The sequence below is a fragment of the Streptopelia decaocto genome (genome assembly GCF_964273445.1).
Source record: "Streptopelia decaocto genome assembly, chromosome: 3".
NCBI classification, from domain to species: domain Eukaryota; kingdom Metazoa; phylum Chordata; class Aves; order Columbiformes; family Columbidae; genus Streptopelia; species Streptopelia decaocto.
Window position 1 is genome coordinate 29,230,933 of NC_138656.1, and position 18,572 is coordinate 29,249,504.

At 36.5% G+C, this 18,572-nt stretch overlaps 1 protein-coding gene across 3 annotated transcripts in view; it reads right to left on the minus strand.

Moving 5' to 3' along the window:
- SRBD1 (S1 RNA binding domain 1) overlaps positions 1-18,572 on the minus strand; it is a 131,480-nt gene that overhangs the window by 97,339 nt on the left and 15,569 nt on the right. For all 3 annotated transcript variants that reach the window (XM_082047646.1, XM_082047648.1, XM_082047647.1), the window contains exons 9-12: positions 16,913-17,009; positions 15,514-15,649; positions 10,696-10,799; positions 5,669-5,776 (exon numbers count right to left, since the gene is read on the minus strand). In XM_082047646.1, coding sequence (XP_081903772.1) covers positions 5,669-5,776; positions 10,696-10,799; positions 15,514-15,649; positions 16,913-17,009 — 445 coding nt within the window. The remainder of the gene's footprint in view (positions 1-5,668; positions 5,777-10,695; positions 10,800-15,513; positions 15,650-16,912; positions 17,010-18,572) is intronic.

An 18,572-nucleotide genomic window follows, 5' to 3' on the forward strand; every position in this document is an offset into this window, starting at 1 on the left:
ACCAAGTTTTTGATGCTATATGATTATCTTATTCTGGTTCTAAGAAAGTAAATCAATATAAAGAGTGTAACAAACACCTATAAAAATGTAGACGTAACAACCAACATTCAAACTCTAACTCATAATTTTGAGTGAAGAACAGCTTCTCATCAAAGCTGATACCCAATTGCAAAGAAAAGTTAATTTGAAGATGGCATGGATTGACTTAATCATAACTTCACAGTTCTGAGAAAAACCACTACCCAGTAAAAAAGATGATCATTCAGGCTGAGAGGTACTACAGAGAAACTGGTAGGTCCTGTCCAATTAATTGCTAACACACCATGACTCATGAGGTATTAATTTCACCTACGAATTACATTATTTAACAGTGATCACAGAAGTGTGTAGACTTAAGGTCTTTCTAGAAGGGTATTTCACTTCCTCAGAACCAAACTGGGAAGTTAATGGGGCTGTGATGTTCCCTACCTTTCTTTTCCATATCCTTCAACAGAATCAAGTGAGATAGTGCACTAAGGATTGACTTTGGTGACTTCGAGCATGAACATTTAGAGCAGAGTGTTATAAGAAACAAATCAGTCTTGTTGAGTGAAGGTGTATGAGATGCATGATGTCTTATTTGTCAGATGTGATCAGTAAGACAATGACTGATAAGGAGTTTTGTCATGGTATGGCATTTTATATAAAAAAAGCAAAAATTGAAAAAGTAATGGGGACACAAATATTCACAACCTAGCTGCCCTTTTTTTTTTTTAATATATTTACATTGCCATTTTCAGCTGCATTATATTGTCAATAACTACAATAATTAGGCAAGCAACAGCAGTCCAGTAAAGCCTTCATGTAGCTTAAAGAGTAGCCAGCAAGCTACAAACAGCTCAAACACAACCTTCATAAGGGCTATTTGACATGATGGGATATGAAGATGTTCTGAGCAGCTTTCAGATGTGAAAGAACTTGAGTCTGACCTGACTTTGCCCAAGATCCAACCAACCATCTCAGCCCCATCTCATCCCACAGTGGCACAGAAAAAGCTGTAAGTCCTCATAATCTCTCATTTAGAGATGGATTTAGATTCTCTTTCACAAAACGCTGGTTTAACACTTTCTAAGGAAGTGTGCAACAACAAAAGACTCTCATATCCCTGTGCTTTTTGGGTTTTTATCAAGTGTACCAAATTAACACAGACATGATTTAAAGGGTGATGGTGGAGAGTATACATGCATTCTAAGACTTAACAATTCAATTGTGCCCTCAGCACCAAAGAGCAGACACTGTATATTGCCACCACTAAACCCAGGAATCTGGGAATGGCTGCACTAGTTGATGTAAGTGGTCCCACTGTCCCAGTGTTCTGTCTCCAAGTGTGGCTACAAGCAGCTACCTAGGGAGCTGATACAGCAGCACTAGTTTACCTGCCCCATAATCTTATCATAGCCTCCAACAATTTCCATCTCAGAGTAATTGCTGAGCTTGACACGATCTGTCTCTTTAGTAGCCCATAACAGATCTCTTGCCCAACTATCCAGTTTCCTGCTGAACCCATGCACATTTCTCGCACCCATGTAGTTCATTGGCAGCAAGTTCTGCAGGTCCATCACAAACGGTGCAAAGCAAAAGCTTCCAACTTTTTGGTTAGAAGCTGATCCTTTATAATTTTTATGGCCCCATAGATCTTATATTGGAAGGAAGTAAAAATATATCCCTAGAAACCCCGTGTCATGCTTCATACACCATTCATCTCTTAAGTCCTCTCTTCTTCAATCTGAAGTGTCATAGCCCAGTAAATACTTTTTCACAAAGAAATTATTCGATACCTTGTTCACCCTCACTGGGCATTTTCCAGTTCTAATGAATCCTTTTACTACTTCCTCACCCCACCCTGAGGTGAGAGGACCAAAATGGCCAATAGCACTCCATATACGGGCCAACTAAATCAATGATTCTCTGTTGTGTCTTTATTCCTTAACTAAATAATCTTATCTTCTAAGCACGTAAAACTTATGTGGAGCTACCTTCCACAATGCCACAATGTCTTTCCTGAGTGTCACAATAGTTTAGAGTTCATAGTATTCTATATAATACAATACTTGCCTGCCCTCACACACATCGTTTTCCACTCATCTCCACTGAATTTCAGTTGCCATTTCATTTTCTGATCACTTGCTCTTGAAGCAACCTTCTCCCATTCTTAAAAAACTAAACAAAAAGAACCTAAACGAAAGAAAAAGCTTCTTCCAGGAAGAGTCCAGGGAAAAAACAATTTGATGCCATTTGCAAGAGACCAGAGAAAACAAAGCCAATTCCTAAGCCTCACAGCCATACAGATCTTCTACGTACACACACAGAGATTCAACCAGTCACACGTGCATAGAAATGAAGTTTAAAAGTGGCTTGTAAACAAGGGAAGTTGGAATGCTCTTGAACTGGAGGCTTTGTACAGGGACAGGCCAATTTCAGCTTTCCATCTATCCCACAGATATGGGGTTCCTATTGCCCACAAAGCCAAGTCCTCCCACACTGCAAATTCACATCAGTACACCTGTGAAGAGAGAATTGCGACGGAATTAAAATTGCCCCTAAACACATGCTATTAGTTACATGCACCTTATGGAAATCATGTTTAAATTTGGCACGGATATACAGAAACTTTTATAGTAACAGGAAATGTTACTGAGAGTGCCAGGTGCGTAGGGGGAACATAACGTATGTCCTTTCTATTACATAATATCCTGTATTTTTTAATTTCAAATATAGACCTCTCTTTTCTCTCTGTCTCTCACTCAACACTTGTATCAATGACATGATCTACTGTCCCAGGTACTGGCCCTCCATTTCAGGTTTGATCCTTGAACAAATATCAAGCTACCTCAATCAATCTAGTATCTTTCTCTTTTGCAGTGCACTACTGGCTTCATCCAAATGGCAAGATGCCCAGCTTCATGTTTTTCCAATTTGTGACAATTCTCATTAACATGGCAGAGATCTAAGGCAGAGGCGGATAGCAGCCCTCCTCTCTAAACACAAGAGGAATGGTTATTTTGTACAAAACAAAACAAAGCTCTTCAGTTGCTACTTTACAAAAAAGTATTCTTTTTTCAAGCTCCTCCCTTGAATTCTATGAAGCTCTCAGACTGTAGATCACCAACAGGTATATTGTAAAAAAAGCAAATAATAGAATCATGAGCTGTTAGCTTCTATATTCAATGTTGTAAGAGTCAGTTTTTAAATTGAGATTTAAAACTCCCCGCTTCCACATACAGTCTGAGAGGCAATCCCTTCTGTGGAAAAATATCTGCGAACTAGTTTCAGGTGCGAAACAAGATATACAGAGAAATGTTTGTGTCCCTGAAGACAGAGGAGAAAAAGCACTCACTCCAAGGAAGCATGGAAAATTAGGAAAGGATTATCCATTAAAAAATGTCCGTGCCACATCACTTGCATCAAATCCTAATGGAATCATTCCATGAAGTACTGCAACAAAATAAAATGTATTTCAAAGAGCCAAAAGCAACACTGGACATTATTATACCAGATATTAGAAATGATGATATCTGACAGAGTGGAAGAAAGGAAATTAAACAATAAATATGGTAACTGTCTTGCTGGCAAGTTTCATTATTCTGATCACTAGAAGCACCAGAAACTTCAATACACTCTTGGAAACTTTCTGTTCCAACATTTAATGATAATAAAAAGCAAAGAAAAAAAAAAAAAAGAACAGTGGGCGGTGGGCTGGAAATACTAATGCTAAAAGGAGGTATTGAATACTTTAGCAGCCCTTTGCAAGAGTCCTAAAAAAAAAAAAAAATCAGCTGCTGGTGTGGGCATGAAGGGAATAAAACAGTGATGAGGGTTAAGTGATTTGCATTCCTCTCTACAGGAGATGTTTCAGCTTTTCCTAACCAGACACTGTCAATCATGCAGAATTATCACACAGTAAAACATAAGCAGATGCCTACTCAGGAACAGGCAGTGAGCTTTGTATTCTTTGCATTTATGACTTGTAGGCTACACCTAGGAAGTAGGAAGGAAAGCAGCTTTTTTATTTTAAGATAACAGAAAACCTTCAGCAACCTACTGCTGCAGCAGCCCTCAGTGTTATACAAACACACAAGCCACAGCAGTCCTGTGGTAGGAACCAGGCAACAAAAACACCATAAAAGAGCCTTGAAGAACACTTATGTCAGTTTACTTATTTATGATAAAACCAAACCCCACTAAATGGTAAGTCTTTTTCCTTTATTTAGAAGAGTTTAGTTGTAGAGAAGGCTAGGAACATCAACTACTTTCACACCAACATAACAGAAACCAACAGCTGGACTCACCATGATGAGATGTTCATCATTTTGGCCAAACAATAGACACCAGAACCTCCCCTAAAGTAGCTACATGTACTGTGGTCACAAAAAAATCCGTGAAATTCACAGTAGCAAAAAGCAGGGTCACTAATCAGAAGAGGTGAAGCAATTTTGCTTGCAAAATAAACTGTAGTGAAAAAAACCGAGAGCCACTAGAAAAATCTGCTTTCCAAAACTTCAGCTGACAGTTCTTTTCAGAGGGGAAGAACATAGAATATCTGGTTAGTGATACTCAGGGAAAGAAGTGCCAGGAAAACAACTCAGATTTGAAAAGAAACACCAGAGCAGAGCCAAGCAGGTAAAGAAGAACTACATTTGACAGTCTGATTTCTGATTTTTAGGTACTGAATAAACAATGCATGGCATTTTGATACAAGTAATCTCAACATTTCTGGTCCAATAAGCAGGGTCTCTCTGATAAAGTCCATTTGAACTACCTCAAAACAGGTATTAAAATTTAGGTCACATATCAAAAAAGCCTTGCCAGAATCAAACATGTTATATGCTTTGGGGAGCTTCTTTTGCATTCCAGAGAAGATTCACACCATCAGTACTGTTAGACATTAGAAAATAACACTTTTAGAACGTATACTGTAGACTTCTTTACACACTAAATCGTTTCTATTATGTGGTAAACTACCCCACGAAAATACCCTATTTAATCTTACTTGGATACCAAGTCTTAAATTTCCTTTTAATTTAGAACAATATCATACAAGTTACAGTAGTAATGATATAATCAGACAAATTGTATCATCAGAAATAAGTTTACTGACTTCTCTAGAGCCATCACAGTATCCATAAAATGCTATCAGACCAACTCTATGACTATTTCAGGTACCACAAAGTGCAGATGACAAACATGAATGACACTTCCAACCACAATCGCTTTGCTGGTTTCTTTCAGACAAGTAAAAAGGGAGTCAGAACAATGTCACTGACAGTACTATTGCTGTAACATGAAGAGATGGTGGGAAAATTCAGTGACATAATAGTTTATGCTAATACAAGAATAAAGATGCAACTATTACAGTAATGCAGATCTAAACTGTACATCATTAGGTAAATGTACAAGCAATAAATATGTAAACATGTAAAATGACACAGCGAAATCATTTATCCACTGTAGCCTAGGTCACAAATTAAATTTACAGAAGCAAGACTACAGAATGCATTCCTTCTGTAAGCACAGAGGGTAAAAAACATGCTGATATTTTCAGGTGTATAAGAGATAGTCTAATAAAAAGTTGGGGATGGAATTTTGAAGAAATTCGTAGTATGAAAACACATATTCCTTCTGAGCTTACCTGAATTCTCTACAGAGGAGAGGATATATAAGGCGTTTATATGCATCCTCTACTGAATTCCGTAGTATCCTCATGAATTCTGGTTTTAAAAAATGTTTTGGTCTCCATCTACAGAAAAATAGAAAAAGAAAAATATTTTAAGAACATATGCAAAAACTCAGGTAAAATGGAATTTTAAAAAAAAAAGAGTTCTACATTGAGTGTCATGTCCTATAAACTGCAAAATTACCACAATAATTAGGCAATGAAATCATAGCTTTGAATATGAATGGAATGAGAAATTGCTCACCGTTGTACTATCAGACAAGGGACAAGGCCTACCTTTTCTCTTTTTTTGTTAGGTATTTGAATGCAATTGTATTTTACATGTTGAAGAAAATATAAAGAGATGTTGCTTTTCACTTTGAGAAGCCGAAGCTTACCACAACTGAATAGAGAACTTGGCTCCATATAACCATCAAAGTTGCATGATTTGCTACTTCTTGATACATAAAAAAGACTAAACATCCTCTGTGAGCATCATTGCAGAGCTTCTGATATAAGGCAACTGTGTCCAGACAGAAATTCAAGAGCTAAACTAATTTCTATTAATGAAACCAAATTCAAATTTCCTTTTGAATGTTTTGAGTATCTCTATACAAACTCAAAATGAAATCTGACAGTTTTGCAGTAGTCCCCCCCGCCCCGCAAAAAAAAAAAGGCAAATGATTTTTCTCTTTTACCTGTTGCCAATCTATTTAAAGCGTAAATAATATTCTGGCAAAAAGGGAAATGAAATAAACAATACCAAACACGCACAAGACTATTTCTCAACATTTTCCAAGCCAAACTCTTTGGAGCATTTCCTTCTCTACGGAGACTGTGCACAGTGGTCATAGCCCTAATGACAATTACTTGAAATGGTGTCTTAAAATACACATCAGTTACAAAGGTACCTAGAACAAAGATCCCAGATATTTATTCCATTTATTTTTTTGCTTTGTGAAATGTTACTGTAGGGGGCAAGGAGGGGAAACTTCTTGAACGAGCACAACTGATTCAGTGAGATTGTCCACGTGATGAGAAGGCAGAAAAATTGAGGAGACACAGCCAGACATATCATACTCAAACAGGAGTAAAGACTACGAACATTTTCAATTACAGTCCATCTGTTTTGTTTTGGGTGGTGTTTTGTTTTGGTTTTTTAATATTGATAACATTCAGAGTTTTCTTCATTTAGTGTACATTTTACATGCCTGGATCCCTCACTGCAACGTGAGATACATATTTTTTAATACATCTGGGGCACGTTTTATAAATTTGTTGTTTGATAGCTTTTTTTTAATTAAATAAATGCAAAATGAAAGAATTCTAGCCATTTGATAATGTGTCCAGATGCAAGTCAAGGCAAAAACAGGACTGAATTTTACTTTTGACTTTGTTTACTTGCACTCAGAAATACCGAGAATCCTAACTTGCTCCTGCCCAGCCAGCTTTGCAGTTCTTTAAGGGGATCTACAATTTCCTGAAACAGCTTTAAGTGTCTGCACCTATAATAGTTGAGAAATGTGTGACCAAGTCAACACTGCATTAATACAGACAGACATGGGAGCAGAATTAAGCTCACCACTTAGTTTTACAACATCCCGAGTTCTGAGTGCTTGGCCACATGACCTCATCACTTTGCTAACAGTTTTTGCAAATAGTTCTATTACACTTATTTGTAACTAGAGACTCTTTCCATACCTATATAAAACTGGCAAAGGCTTTAAACCTCCTTATTGCCATCCAGTTCTATAAACATGAAGTTTTTACAGGTGGCAAGTATGACTACACTCTCGCAGAAAGTATCCTCAGCACAAATAAGAATGAATTTGGAAACGTGGCAGCTGCTTCCCCCTCTCTTCCATCCATTAAAGCTACATAGCAAACTTTTTCTTCATAACTAGTTAATCACAGCAAATATTTTTATTACCTGCCTATAGAGAAGAAAAAATTATTTAGGCAACATTCTATAAGAAATCCTAGAACTGCTACAAATGAAAAAATACCTGAACAGTGCATTAAATCATAGCAAATACAGCATTTTAATCATTCCAATACTTTATGAGGGAAGAGAAAAATCCACTTGACTGCAGAAAACAAAGCAAAAGCCATGTGTGTATAATTTTAGAGATCATCAAAGCCTAGTTAAGCTTCCCTTTAAGAACAGATTTTTCTTGATTAAATAATCAAGAGTTGACCTTCAAAGCCCTTTAAATGAAGTCCTATTTAGAAAAAGTCCATATAAATAATATCATCTTACTCTGCTCATCAGCTCTCCGTGCGCGTGTGCTTACAACAGGGACCACCAGAAGCATAAATGGCTTAGACTACCGATACGCCTCAGAGGGCGAAACCATACATCAACAGAATTAACGTAGCCCACATTATGAATCATTAGTATTAATTAACAGCTGTTCTGGGAAGAGCACAGCTCGGCTTTTAGACCTGAAGCACACAAAGCAGAGCTTTGTTTTCTTCCAAGACATTCTGTAAATGTCATGCATTCAAGACAAAGCATCCCTTTAAGGCCTGTACCAGGGACTTCACACAGGACCCCAGAATTTTGTCTGGAAACTGGAAAAGGTTGTCAAACACCAAACTTCATTTTCAAGGCTGCAGTTCCACTTTAGAACACAATCTCACCCCTTCCCAAGGAACAATTCCATGTTGCCTTTACACTCAAAGTCAGCTAAGAAACCCCTCTCCAGCTGTTTCTAATTGATCCTTTTCCTGTGTCCCACTTCTCAACTAAGACTTTGGGACCAGCACAGTTCTGGTGTTAATGGAGCCAGGTTCGCTGTCAAACCCAGCAGAGATGCCATTTTGTGGGGAAAAATACAACCCATAGGGCTAGACATGAGGATTTTAATGAGTTTTCAGCACAAATCTGAATTTCAAGGAAATTATAGATGCTTCTACAGGCAGATAAATATTCCAAACCTGCAAAGAAAATACAGTCATCTTAGAAAGCACCTAAGTAGAGCTCAACACAATACTGAAGAACATCATTCTTCCAAGCCATGTTCCATCACAGGGGTATTTAGTACTTAAAAACTCTGCCTCCGAAGAACCCAAAGGTCAGTATATTTGTCATTAATTCAACAGGCAGTAGGTGATACTGTTTTGTGAGTAGAATACCGGCCAAACTCTGCAGCAAGGTGGCATTTCTGGTTCTGGAACTGATTTTGTGTGTGACCTTCAGCAAATTAGTTAATACCTTTGCAAAGGTTTGAAATCCTTGCCTCAAACAAAAGTTCTTAACCTTCTGCTCTCACCAATAAATCGATGCAATGAAAACAATGCAACTCCCACCCTCACACAGTCACTTCCAAGCTTGCAGAGCTGAATACACATTTAGAATTTGTCATTTTGATAACACAGTTGTCCATCTTATGAGGAAGATCAGAATCTGTCCTACATGTTAACGCACCAAGATCTGCTAAAATCATTCGTTCAGAAGCTTTCTGATGGTTGAGAAGTTATCCTTAAATAGTAAAAAGCCATAAGCATTTATAGCCTCATGAATGTGAAGTATTAATAAGTAGTTCCATTTCCAAGGTCAATATTTTTTTAATCTCAGGATGATTCACAAAAGTGTAATCAACCCTAAATATCTCATTTTACATCCCACTTTCACTTGTGTAGCAGTGACAAGCTGTTCCATTATCTGTGCCTCACAGTGCTTCCAAATTCTGTCATAGATGCAGTAAAAGCCAGACTGACAGATATGTTCTGCTTACAGAATATACATCTTGGGAAAAAGACAGAAATTCTGTTACAGATACTAAAACTAGAAGGAAACTCAGGTGCATTTGTTTATGAATCCTGATAGTTTCCTGAAAAGAAAAAGTTACTTACTATTAGTCCTAGAACACATTATGTTGTCTGGCCAAACAATATGTCAACTCTTTCAGAGGCTTCCATGTTGGAAACAGAATTCTACATTTCTACAGTGAAAAGGAACATTTTTTACCACATGCCTTTCTTGGACTTAGTGTGGAAGAAAAATAATTGCTAAAGTAGCATCACAGTATACAATTTTATACATCAAGAAAGTGTATATTTTCCTATCTTTATTCCTGCTTTTGGTTATTCAATTTTAGGATGAAAAAATAGGAGTTTCTATGACATACTCAGAGCAATGCCCAATATCTCAAACTGTTGAGAAAGAGAAACCTGTCTTTTACACACGCAAAGATGATGCACGGTTTGGAACACGATATACTACAGAGGACATCAAGGCAAAGTTTCCAAGAAAAAGACTGACAGAGATATTGCACGAAAGAACATATATTCAGCCTAAACTTCTGCAAAAGATCCTCAAAGTTATGCAAAACCAAACGTCTTACTATAGGCTTTAAAAAGCAATTTATAGTAGCAAATCAGTAAGAAATAAAATAATTACCCAAAATTTAGAGTCTAGTTTTCTAACTTTACCAGACATCAAAACACAAGAGTCAGGTCACATAATATTTGAGAATCATTGACTGAAGACAGCCACATTAGGTTTGTTTGCCAAATCCAATACATTTTTTAAACACATAATTCCTTACTTTTGTGAAACTCAAAGTTACGTACTCTACTGATCTAAAATCTGACGTAGCCTTCTTCAATTATAATCAGGCATATTCAGTTATTTTTAGAAGTATATTCTATTGGATTCTACAAATTCTTTTCATTGAAGACTACTGGATGAGATGCATATTACAATTTGAAAATACATTCACATTTCATCAGCCTTCACTTATTTTTTAAAAAATTCAATTGCTTGAAGAATGGTGCCAGAACTCCCTAAATACAGCCAAAGGCATGATCTTTTCAGCATAATGCTACAGCAGTTGGAAATACAGAATAAGAATTATCCACTTGCTAATTTCATCTAATCTAATAAGTATTCGTTTAAATTGTTCTCTTAATGTAACAAGACATGTGAGGTACATTTCAGTATGCAGCTGTCTATAGAAAAAAAAAAGATTTCTATAAGAATATGTATCCATGCAGACCTTTCATTGACACACCACCAGCAGAATTCATTCTTCACCCCGTCAGGAATGTTGACCTTCACTGTCAGGATCTTCAGATTTTCCCCTCGGTTAATGGCCAGAATCTGAGTGCAAACATAAATGGCAGAGACAGATGACACACAAAATATCCAAAAGATAAACTTATCAACATTTGTGTACGCACTTGCTTGACATTCTGTAGCAAATCATGATGGTGGTACAGTAAATCAGTTCACAAACTACATGTGCAGATAACAGCCACAATTTAAAACACTGATTAAATAACGCTGTACCAAAATAAACCATACATTTTTCTTGGAGTCTGCAATCTCAAAATCCAGTTTATCTTAAACACACTTAGAATACAAGTCAGCATGAATTTAGTGGGTGGAATAATTTTGTTCAATAACCCAAATTGAAACTCATGAATTGAAAAGTTATTCCAATCAGAACTAGAAATTGGAAAGGGAAAAAGTTGGTCCTATGCTTCAGGCTTCGTTCTTCTTCCCAAGATCAATCCAAATTTAAAATTAATTGTGAATCTGAACTTGTGACACAAAGGTAAACAGCTTAATTTGAAAGAGGACAAATTTAAAGTTTTTCACACCTAGTTCATAAGTAGCAGAAAATATTGTAGATACACTCTTTACATTAACACTCCATCTGTAAAAACTATGCACATATTTCTGGCATAGTCTTGTGTACACAACTGCATATTCATGATCTAAAGCTACATCTGTTTGCACACACGCTGTCTGCATACAGAGTTCGAGTTGAAATGAACATTTGTGGTGCTACATTTACAACCAGGATCACAATATGAGTTGAGTGGTGGATCCTGGAGGATACTGGCGGGCAGCTACTAGCCCAATCTCACCATGTTCACCTGAAGTAGGCCCTATTATACTAAGCAAGCTCACTGGGCCAAGGGATTTTAGAAACAGAATAACAGTTAGAAGTAACTACAAATAAAAACCTCATGTTTAGATTTTAAAAGTGAAAAAAATCTAAAAAAAAATGCTAGAAGTTGACATTCCTGTATGACTACACATGTTGCTGTATGTAGCAGGCCCTGAGCACTGTCACAACAGAGCATTATGTGTCAATCATGAACTTTAATTCAATCACTAGCTAACTCAGACATGTCACATATGTTAAATACAATGGTTTAAAATGACTCCAGGACATAGTACCAATTTATATTCCTCAGCCTTACTGCTCCTGTGACATACCAGGCCTGACATATCATTGAACAACAAAGCTAATAATAAAGATTGCATGTGAAATATTATAGCATCTTGTACCTTGACTGCCAAAGGAAATGTTTTCATGTAGAGATTAGAAAGACAGATTTTAACAAATCAAATGCTTTCATGTTTATTCTGATTTTATTTTAAAAAACAGAGAAAGTTAAATGTCAAGCTAAAACAAAATCAAATGATGCTCATGACAGAAAATGTATCTGAGAATTATAATGTCATTATTCAGCACACCATTAGCAGTGTCAATATTTGCATCACATTTTGTTTCCTGGCACTACATTCCCAGAGTATGTCAGTCACCTGAACTTAAACCAGCTGTATTGCAGCCACTAATATTACTTAAATTTTTATTCTTAAACAATCTCCCTATCCTGTTCCAAGTAATATGTGCTCAGAGAAGAATTATCATCTAAGAAATGATCAATTAAGAAAGTACTTACTAACTTTCTCCCCCTAACATAATAAAGGTTTGGTTTTTGGTGGTTTTGTTGCTTATTTTCATACAAAGCAATTTTTCAGTTTTAGAAAAAGACTGTTTTTATGTAAGACTGGAAAAGATCCAGAGAAAGGGTTAATAAAAACAACATACATTTTTCAGAGAAAGCAAGAAAAATAATTTGATCTAGTCACAAGATTCACCAAACCTTATTCTGTTTATCAGGAAAATACAACATCCTTCATTTTGCACAGTTCTCTTCTACATTGCAGACTTACTCAGACTCACTGAATAAGTTTTGCCAAGGACTTTAATTTCCAATTCCTTTTTAAGTATGAGGCTGAAAATGGAGCACTATCCTCAACCATTACACTTTATTCATTAATTCTTTTCCTCCCACCAATTTAGTCGTCCCCAAACAGAGGAAAGCAAGCCCAAGGCATACACAAACACTGACCGGTGTTTAAATTCCATGAAAGCTAGAGCAGAGTTAGGGTTGTACACAGACCTTTAAGATTACTAGCACTTCCATACTCAGGCAATGACCATTTTCAGTGCAGTATTTTATGGAACCCTCTATTTGTAAGTCTGGAAAAGAGGTGATCCAAAGCTGACTTCTACTTTTGCCTCCAGCTAAATGCATTGAGAACACCTGTCTGTGTGCAGCCACCAAAGGAGCTGAGAAGGTCTTCAAAACAGTTGGTTTTGCAAGTGTTCTTCAAAGAGCTATTTAACCTGAATTAAATTGTATAAATCCCTCCAAGTTTCAGGCTTCCCTGTATCTTTTTTTTTTTTTTTTTTTTTTTTTAACACATATAACCTTCTTCTAAAAATCCAAAGAATTTCTTCACTTGAAGACATCTACACCTCTCCCAAAGCACATCCAAGACCACATTTTCAACCAGCTTTTTGAATGCAGAAAATGAGTACTACTTCTAAGTCTTAGGTGAGGTAGAGACTAAAGACTTCTAGGTATTAAAATGGATGGTTATAACCCAAGAAAATTAAAGAGAAAAAAAATGGTCATTGGCATCAGCAGGGTAGTAAAGTTGAGTAATAAAGAAATCGAAAGTTATGAGAAAGACGTTAGAAAGTACAGTACTAGGGCTTAAGCTTAGGGAAGAAATGACAGATAAAGAAAACACTTTTTCTTATTTCATCATCAAAACACAAAAGGGAGATAAAGAAAGGAACTGGCAAACTAACAGAACAGAAAAGAAAAAAATAAACAACACAGGAATGAGAGGTTACAGTATTTTTACACAACAGAACTGCACACCTCACATATTAGAGATGATAATAAAATGCATTTTTTCCTCAACTAGTACAAAAGAATCCTGACATACCTTGGGCCCTGAAACCTCACTGAAGCGCAAATAACTCAGATTTTTAAGATTCATAATAGAGAAATATGCAATGTGTTAGAATAGTCAATATAAGTAATATACAGATGAAAGCCAACACGCAAGAGTGCAAAAGCATCCTGTGATTACAGGACTACCTAAGGGCACACCCTGCAGCCACATGGTCAGAGTGCTGGCCAGGTTTGGTAATTTTGGTTTCTAGCCCTGGCTGTAGCTAATCAACAGTTTTCCTTATGTAAGACAGAAACGAAGGATGTCTCGGACAAGAAATAAATCATACCATCATCCCAGGAAACACCTGTGCACCCAATACATGTTGAATATGTCCATATTCACCACTCTCAGTGCAGGAAAAACGAAACAGTCTTCGACAGCCTAAGTGTTCACTCAACAGTAAAGCACCCAAAGAAAAAAAAAATCCATACCGCACAACACTTAATCTCCTGGTGAATCTACCAATCTTTGTGATATGTCACCACAGCAGTTTTACATTGCTCTGTTGACTTCTCCAGACCCTCTAGGAGCACATTTTCACCAAATAAATATCAAATTATTGGGGAGGGGAGGAAGCAAGTTAAAAATTAGCCCATATATGTTGTTAAATATTTTTTTGCAACAAATTCCTTTCAACACATGCCAGAAAATTTTTTATTAATTCAAAATATCACACTGTTTAAAAATAGCAAGCAGAGCAAAAATGCGATCACATCGTAGATATAACACGAATAGCATTTTGCTGTAAAATAAGGCAGCCTTCCAAAGGAAAAGGACACTTGCAGGTGGACATGGGTCTTTTTTGTGGCTGTTTTTTGTGTGTGTTTTGTTTTTTGTTGGGTTGGTTGGGTTTTGTTTGTTTGATTTATTTAGCTTGGGGTTTTGGTTTGTTTGGTTTTGGCTTTTTGTTTGTGTTTTGTTTTGTTTCTCTTGGTGATTATTTATGAACCAGCGCAATGGTCTTGACAGTTGCATTGAATGCATCACACTTCAGCCTTTGAGCATCAGTAACAGGGTTAGGTGAGCTATCAAGGCATCATCCACTAAGTTTGTCTTGTCCCTCATTTCTTTTTCTAGTCATATAGGCCTAGGCTTGGGGCTTAGGATAACCAAAGATACTTCACAGAAGGTAATAGGGATGATTTGCAAAACAAACTCGTTGTCAGGTTAGTGCATGGGATGTTCCTCTAAACTGCTTTTGTAGGTCACCTTGAATTTAATTTTTCTGGATCCTTCCCTGGTACTTCTCACCAGTTTCACCTGACAGGTTTAGCATCAAATGGCTCAGAATACTCCAACTCAGTGCTGAAGCAAACATCCAAAAGAAACAAAGAAGAAGTTTATCCAAGTTCACTTCCAATACTTACCCTCCAAGCACACAGCTTCCACTACTACGCCACTCCTAAACACCATAAATTATCGCTTAGCCTTTATCCACCTCCTGACAATGCTATGCAAAAGGGATGGCAGGACACATGCTAAAATAAATCACACCAGTATTGAAATCTCTGATACATAAATTATAAATATTTGTTTAGTGAGAATTAATTAGGCATACTAAACAAACAGTCCTTTGCTCAGCTTCTTGGGACAGATTAATAGCTTAATCCTGCATTTCAAGAATTTGGAAGTCTCTATTACCTTTGATAACTGAGAAGCAAAATCAAGTATTTTTGGAACCAGATTTAAGCAACAAAATTCAAAAGCAAAGCCACCTTTGCTGTGGCTAAAATTCAAAGAAAAAAAAAAATTGTAGGTGTACCTGATGATGCTGAATGCTCTTTATATTACAAGAAAACTCATGGTACAGTTGGAATTTATCAATATCTTTTTCATTTCCACTTTTGGATGACACTTTTGCCAAGGCTGACTGGATGCAAATGTACCTTTGCTGACATCTGAATAAAAGAAACAAATGTTAATAAGGTATTTCAGCACAAAATTTGTTACAAGTCATTAGTGCTTGTATTGAATAAAAATGAAGTTTGGAGTCTGCCCAATTACAAGTTATGTTAACTCTAATTACCTGCAGAACTGTATTAGATATCTCAATACTAAGACTGACATATACTGACTGGAACATAACAAGAGAAGAAATTCAAGCAGACCTCAGAAAAAAATGAACACAGCCCTTCTCCTGAAGGGAATGGATACTTAAAAGCCACCATCTTCACTTCAGTTTGGTCAGTTATTGGTTCAACTTCACACAACAAATTTTGAGAAGTTGCAAAAAAGCTATAGTAGTTACCTATTTTACACAATGCAGCCTCTCTCTTAAATGTACCCAGCTTCAGAATTAATCTCTTGCTTTGAGCATTTGACAGGGATAAAAGCTGTCATTATTTTTAGGAGTAACTGGGATCTCAAACAGATAGCTTCCTGAATGCTCCTCATAATCATTATACACACAACACACTTTAGACCCACAGGATACATTTGTAGAGCACTGTGTATTCAATTAAGGAGCTTCCTGTGGTCAGCAGAACGCAAGTGATAGTCTGGTAGTGGCAGCACATTCTTTACAAAGCATGTGCTTGTTGAAACTATCACATTGCCATGCTCTAACCTTTTGATGAAGTTGACTATTACTTATGATAAATAGCAAACAAGTGTCAACGAAACAGAACTGAGCTGATTCAAGCCAACACCGCATGCTCCTAAGGAGGGACCTGCTCTTCAGTAACCCTGTTCTCCAGCCCAGATGGTATAACAAGCAACTATTACTCGGTCACACCAACCTCCCAGACGTGACAACCTTAAAGTCATTATCATTTAAGAAAACTTAAATTCAGCTAACACAGTCAAAGCATCAGTAACCCCTGCTTTAAAGACAGTAGCATTGTTTGCCTTATTAACTATCAATTTCAAAATCAACCAGCACCGCGCACTATTACACTGACTGGTGTTAAGCAGTAAATATTGGAGCAACAGCTCAAGCAGATGCACCTCTGAAAAGTTACAGATTTCTCCACCACTGATAGCCAGATGGGCAGAAAGGCCAAAGAACATACCTCCAGCACAAGTGAATGAATCAACCTAAATCAACCACACAGTAACCACGTTTTCACATCATTTAAATGAGTTAGTAATGTATTTGTATGCTTGGAGACTGAATCTTACCATGTAAGAAGGAAAGTTTAGAAAGTAAGAGTCCAACTCACAATTTCCTGATAAAATCCAGTGTATCTTTATCTTTAGCGAAGATGTCAGCTAAAATATGCTGTACTCCAGCCTCTACTTCCTGGATATTTGAAAGTCCTTAGAAGAAAGCACAGTTAATAATTATAAAAACTAATATGAAAAATTACTTTACACAACTGCACAAGCACTAAAAAATACATACAAGCTGAAAGAAAACTGATGCAAGATGTCTGACTGATTTGTGTAAGTTTCAATGAAGAATCCTAATTCACTAGAATTTTTTTATTAACTGAGCCTCCTTTCCAAAACATCTGAAACCATTATATTTTTCATGTGCCTTAAGTGACAAATACAGTATCATAAGTCAAAATGACATAAAAATGAGTGAAAGATAACCATTTTTTACTTTGATGCTAACAGAACTTGACATATATGATGTAAATGCATTATTTACAATAGTAAAAATGGATATTCAAGTGTAATTTTTGAGGTTGTAATAAAACGAGCAATTGCAGAAGTCTATGGTTTTTGCTACTGATATGGAAGCTGCCTACAATCTTTGCAGGCAATCCTGTCTTTTCTCTGTGTGATGGCTTTTACATTTCCACCAGTCTGTAGCAGGAGTTCGCACAGTGACACTTCTGAGGCCAGGGTACCCTAATTTCCTCCCATGAAATACCAAACAGCGAAGTTACAAAACATTTCCATAGACAAAGTACTCTAGGGAGCTAATACCAGAATCATTCAGCTTTCCAACACACTGAACCATCCCTCAGCTGAAAAGAGCAGGAGTGGCACAGTATTTTCCTTGGCACAGAGGTTTAATTGGACCAGAACAAGTCGGGATTGAAATAAAACTGTCTTGTACTTTCAATCAATATATAACCCTGTTTCTAGCAACGGTCCATAACAAATGCTTCAGAGCAAAATGCAGGAACCCTATAGCTGGCAGATGCGGCATTAACTATCTCCTTCAATACATATTATTTTTCACTCTTCTGTCTAATGTACTACCAATAGCTTGAAAGAGCTTTATTAACACCATTAAAATAAACCTGCATAGCTCTAATAATTCATATTTGAAATTAATCCAGAACCCAGCTTCTGATTGGGCTACAGAATTACACAATATAAAAAAAAAATAAACTTGGCCTTTTTTAAGGAGGGGAAGTTCAAGCTACCTGCCAGAAAGCAAAATAAAAATGTCAGAATAAAAAAATGTTATTAAATGCCTGAACTGACTAGAAGTTGAGGAATTTAGATCCTCAGATCTAAGAGTTAGTGTTTCTTATGGTACAAGTAATGTCATGTAAGAATATAAAGCTAAGGGGAATTATAAAACATGCATTATATTGCATATGATTTAAGAAGAATGCATGGCAACATTAATTCTAGCAGAGGATTTGAATGAGATAGAATAAACTAAAACCAGTCAGGATTAAAGAAATAATAAAAAATTTCCCATTCAACAAGCACCACTCACATGGGCATATTACTGTGTCCATTGCAGAACCAGCACATGCTCATGTAATTAAAGAAATATTGGACCATGCATACAACTAAACGGAAGAACAAAGTTTTCTGGTGAGCATGTTTCCTTAACTTTCAAATATTTTGCTTTGAAACATGAACTGCTGCTTTTATTTCAGTTTATTTTTAGTACAAGATTAAAAGAATTTA